Source organism: Sinocyclocheilus grahami, unplaced genomic scaffold (assembly GCF_001515645.1).
Source record: "Sinocyclocheilus grahami isolate Dianchi unplaced genomic scaffold, SAMN03320097.WGS_v1.1 scaffold1044.1, whole genome shotgun sequence".
NCBI classification, from domain to species: domain Eukaryota; kingdom Metazoa; phylum Chordata; class Actinopteri; order Cypriniformes; family Cyprinidae; genus Sinocyclocheilus; species Sinocyclocheilus grahami.
This window is the reverse complement of record NW_015506223.1, coordinates 262,692-268,059: the sequence shown is the minus strand read 5'-3', so window position 1 is coordinate 268,059 and position 5,368 is coordinate 262,692. Positions and strand designations below refer to the sequence as shown.

Sequence of the window (5,368 nt, the reverse complement as noted above, 5' to 3'; positions counted from 1 at the left end):
AGTCAGTTCTGTCAACTTCTATATATAAATATATATATATATATATATATATATATATATATATATATATATATGGTTATTTGTATATGTGTGTATGTATCAAGAGCTCCTGTAAAACCACAACAAATTCCTTGTTTGCGCACACTTAAGTGGTGAATAAATCTGATTCTGATTCTAATATAACTAGTATACATTTCACTTTTTGTGAGAAGAAAGCACCCCTACAACAACTTCTGAAAGTGAACGGTAGTGTTTTACTCTAGCATTACATAAAAATGTCATTTTAACATTAGTGTAATCATTTTGACATGCGTTTAGGAACTGAATAATAAAAAGGAAAAATACAACACTGCTTAGTATTTACTCTATGAATTCAATATACACTGATTCTTATTTAAGCTCTAAAAGTTATTTAGGTAAGAGCAGTGAGTGATTTTCTCTTTGTCTTTTGTTCATGACCCCAAATATTGCAAGCTGTAGCGATATGCATATTGCGATATGTACATTTGCGATAATTTCGATATATTGCACAGCTCTAATTAAAAGGTATTTTTAATTTGCTTAAAAACTGGTTCAGAAAATGTGATGAAAAATTCACTTTTCATTGGTGGAGTAAAATATACATTTTCAAAAAGGAAGAAAATCTGTTTATTAAATTACCTGATTGGAACGGCTAAACTGGCAGTGTGGAAAACACAGAAAAATAAAGGTTTACAATTAGCTAATATAGATCCTGAAGAAATGTTGAAGTGGTTAAGAGCAGGGAGGCTAAAGGTTGAATTTGCATATTATAGGTTAACAAATCATTTATGGGGTTTTTGTGAAGTATGGTGTGTTAATGAAGTGTTATGTATGTTACATGATGATCAGCTTGTTTTTAATTTCTGAAAGTTTTGAAAACTGGTTTTATAAGTAGCCTATTAAAAGGTAATTAGATTGATGGTTATATTGTTTAGAATTGTGAAGTGAACATGTACAAATAAAGGTACTGTTAAACCTCTCTCTCTCTCTCTCTCTCTCTGAAAAATAAGGCAAAATCTAGAATACGAATTTGTGTACTCAGTGAAACCCAGAACTGTATATTCACATCCCTGTTGTTTTGTTCTTTTTTCAGAGTACCTAACGGTGGGCCTCTCGTCTGTGAAGAGGAAAAAGGGCAGTTATCTCCAGGACACTCTTCAGTCAATCTTCTCTGCCTCCTCAGAGGAAGAGCTGGATCAAATGGTCATCGTCGTCCTTCTTTCAGACTTTGATGTGAGCTGGATCCAGCAGACATTAGAGAAGATTACAGATGAATTCCACATGCGGCTGTCCAAGGGTCAACTTCTGGTCATCCATGCCAATGAAGACAACTATCCTCCCCTCACAGGACTGAAGAGGAACTTCAACGATGCTCCTGACCGCGTGTCCTTCCGTTCGAAGCAAAATGTGGACTACTCCTATTTGCTCCATTTTAGCAGTAATCTCTCCCAATACTATATCATGCTGGAGGATGACGTGAGCTGTTCGAAGAACTTTCTCACCAGCATGCGTGAGCACGTCGGTTCTGTGGGCAACTCGAAGTGGGTCACATTAGAATTCTCCAAGTTGGGCTACATCGGAAAACTCTATCAATCCAGAGATCTGCCCATTCTAGCCCGATTCCTTTATAATTTCTACCAAGAGATGCCCTGCGACTTTTTGCTATTGCATTTTCACAGATTGTTGATGCAGGAAAAAGTAATTCGTTTCCGCCCATCTCTGTTTCAGCACATGGGCACTTACTCGTCATTTAGGGGGACATTCAATCGCCTAAAGGATGAAGACTTTGTTGAAGAAGTTGCCGATAACCCTCCAGCAGACATTAGCACGAATATTGAAACCTATCAGACCAATACTGTCGACAAAGCTTACAGCCAAGGCTTAGAGTATTTCTGGGGTGTATCCCCTATTGGCACAGAAAACTACATTTTAGTGGTCTTTCATGAACCTGTTCTTATCTCCCGTGCCCAAATAGTAACAGGATTGGATGGGAAAGATGAGCTGGTCTATGCTGATGTGGAACTTGGAAAAACGCTGGTGAAAAAGGAGTCGGAGGTGGAGTGCTCCGGATTTGACAAGCTGGGTTCTCTTCAGCAAGGCCAGTTTAATGAAGCAGCTGTCCAGAAACTTGTTCCAGCAACCATGGCATGTTTACGAATCCGAGTCACTGCAGCCCAAACGACCTGGGTTGTCGTACGCAAGATCCAGGTCTGGACTGTTAAAGCTGACCAAACCACATGACATATTTCTGCTGTGCATTTATTATCATGACTTATAAAGGCTTGAATCTTTCAAATAGACACATGCTTGGTAATCTCTATGTGAGGGAATGATGTCATTACACTGCATAAAATAATTTTATAAATATTCTTAAAACGATATATTTACTTAGGCATACTATATTTTCTCTAGGAAATATATATATCACATTTCATACAAATAGGGTTAGTGTAGTAAAGGTTAAAAAATCAGGCACACAGAAGGTTTCAGATGTTAATATTTTGAATTAATTTGATTTTTATATTTTCTGGTAAAGGTTTAGTAATTTTGTTGGGTGTTTTTGTCAGTTTTATTATTTCATTAAATGTGTCTGTATAATTTTTTATCACTATTTAGTTTGATATTTTATTTTGGTGTATGTTTATTTTGTTTCAATCAATTATTATTATTATTGGGGGTTTAAGGTTTAGTTAATTATAGTAACCCTAAATTGAACTCCTAAAAATATGAGGCTTCAAAGTTTTTTTTTTAAATTTTATTATAAAAGACATGGCCTGGATGTTGTGTAGTTGAGTGGTAAAAGAGGATGCCAAGATTCAAAGAGCATTTTACAGTCAAAATATTTATTTGATTTATATTAAAGGCAGGGTATGTGATTTTTCAAAAACACTTTAGAAAACTGATGCGGGCCGAATAGCAAAACAAACTTGTAGCCAATCAGCAATAAGGGGCGTGTCTACTCGTGATGTGGAGGAGAGAGCTTTCAGTGCACAGGACAGACATTAGCCGAGCCGAGCGACAGAAAGATAGAGATGGCGGATAAAAAACAAAAGAGGAAAACGTCTGCGGAACGATAAGGCAAGAAGTAGGACCCGTGTAAATATCGGATCAGCTTTCCAGCGCTGGAGAGAACTCAGCGAGCGGAGGCCTGCGATCGGACGCCGAGGTTGCTTTGTTTCTTCTCAATAGGCAAGTAACACCGTGTCTACAACAGCTAAAGTCTGCCTACACTGGACGCGATCAAACGACCGTTGAAAACCATTTTAAATTTGTGTCAGCACGTCATAAATAGAACCCGGCAGCAGTTTTCTGTCGGGATTTGTTGCGCCGCACCGCTCACGTCCGTAGACACGGTGTAACATTGGTTTTGCTTTGTTTCACAGAACTAATCGTTGCCTGGGTTGCGTATGTATATGTGGGGCGGAGCTATCAAAATAGGGGCGAGACCCTTTTGGGGTAGGGGCGTGTTTGTTTTGGTGATTTCAAGTATCAACATTGGCTACCAGAAATCACTTACCCCACCTTTAAGTCTTGTAAAAAGAGGGGATGGTTTGTAAATTCCGTCCCCTAGGGGTGATGACTTTGAAAGACAATTCCCTAGTTCCATCACTCCAAGCACCAATGAGGGGAAAAGTGCTGATACTAGTTTACATTCAACACACACACACACACACACACGTTGGGTTTCCATGTTTTAAAGGGACATTCCATGGGTGTAATGGTTTTTATACTGTACAAACTGTATTTTCTATCCCCTTACCCTGACCCTACTCCTAAACCTACCCCTCACATTAAGCTTTCTACTATTTTAGATTTTCAAAAAACTTCATTCTGTATGATTTTAAAGCTGTTTTCCTCATGGGGACCCATGAGGACTGAAAAGTTTCCCCACAAGGAGAAGGATTTTGGACATTGCCATTTTTGTGGGGACATTTTGTCCATGCACATAACATAGGGTCTACCTGCACCACACACACACACACATTTAAATTAACTTAATTTAAGTTTGCTCAGTATTTGTGGAAAAGGATAGATTTTTATACCAAAGAGTCAAGTTGTATTGCATTTACTGTGTTTCTGACAATCACATCAGAATGTGTGCTTTACTGAATCTCACATGCGTGGTATTAATGCTTGTTGAGCACTATTTGTTCTCTCTCCCTCAGGGACGGACCGTGAGAAAGAGCATCTGTATACTATAGTTCAGAGATAATTGAACAGCTCAGCATCACAAACTGATATCGTCACTCTTTGAATGTGAGTGTAATCTCTGTCAGTTAATCTTTTATTATTATTAAATTGTAATACTTTTCCATAATTTTGTATACACAAATTTTGTCAATTACAGCCAATTAAACTAGTTTTATGTTTCTCATGCACTCGATCATCTTTTTTTCTCACATAGATACTTTCAACTAAAATCCATATTTCATGTCTGTGCTTATTGTTAAGTGGCAGTGTAATAAGCAGGCTCATTTGCAGTCTGATGGTCATTATTGCAAAATAAACCACTTCAGGATGGTTCTCTGCATTGCATTATGGGTCTAATTTGAGATAATGACATGCTAATTGTACTGGGTTTTCTTTATTTAAATGTATATTACTGTATGTGCACTACTGTATATATCTGAAACAACTAGTGAAAATGCTTCTATTTTTCATTTGTATAACTTAATATAAGAAAATTTAAGACCAGCACAACAATTTGAATGAAAAGTGAAAATATTGCTGAATCTGATATATATGTGTATGTATGTGTGTGTGTGACCCTGGACCACAAAACCAGTCATAAGGGTCAATTTTGGGAAGCTGAATAAATAAGCTTTACATTGATGTATGGCTTGTTAGGATATGACAATATTTGGCTGAGATACAACTATTTGAAAATCTGGAATCTGAGGGTGCAAAAAAATCTAAATATTGAGAAAATCACCTTTAAAGTTGTCCAAATGAAGTTCTTAGCAATGCATATTACTAATAAACTTCAAACCTTTAAAAATAAGCAGGTTTACATTTTTAACCCATCATTTTGATTGGATTTAAGTTATATTTAAGATTAACTTTAATCCTGTTGCACCATAACTTTAAACTCAATTATTTAAATCTCAATTATGGATTAACTTTAAATTTAACCCCTTTTAATGCATACCTCGGAAGACCAGAGGTATGTAAATGTGTAAGTATTTTTTCCTGCGGAACTATATTTACATATCTAATGACTCGATATGTGCAATGCATCTTTTTCCCTCAAGGTGGGACTGTTTGATACACAATGACGTGACATTTCACTCATAATTACCGCAGGCATAACAAACAGAAGAAGTGAGGAATATTTAACAGCAGCGGT

General features: G+C 36.7%; 1 protein-coding gene across 1 annotated transcript in view; it reads left to right on the top strand.

Moving 5' to 3' along the window:
- Window positions 1–2,409, top strand: part of LOC107566074 (alpha-1,3-mannosyl-glycoprotein 4-beta-N-acetylglucosaminyltransferase C-like) — a 21,687-nt gene extending 19,278 nt beyond the window's left edge. The window contains exon 4 of the mRNA XM_016251451.1: window positions 1,115–2,409. Coding sequence (XP_016106937.1) covers window positions 1,115–2,262 — 1,148 coding nt within the window. The 3' untranslated portion in view covers window positions 2,263–2,409. The remainder of the gene's footprint in view (window positions 1–1,114) is intronic.
- The last annotated feature ends 2,959 nt before the right edge of the window (window positions 2,410–5,368 follow it).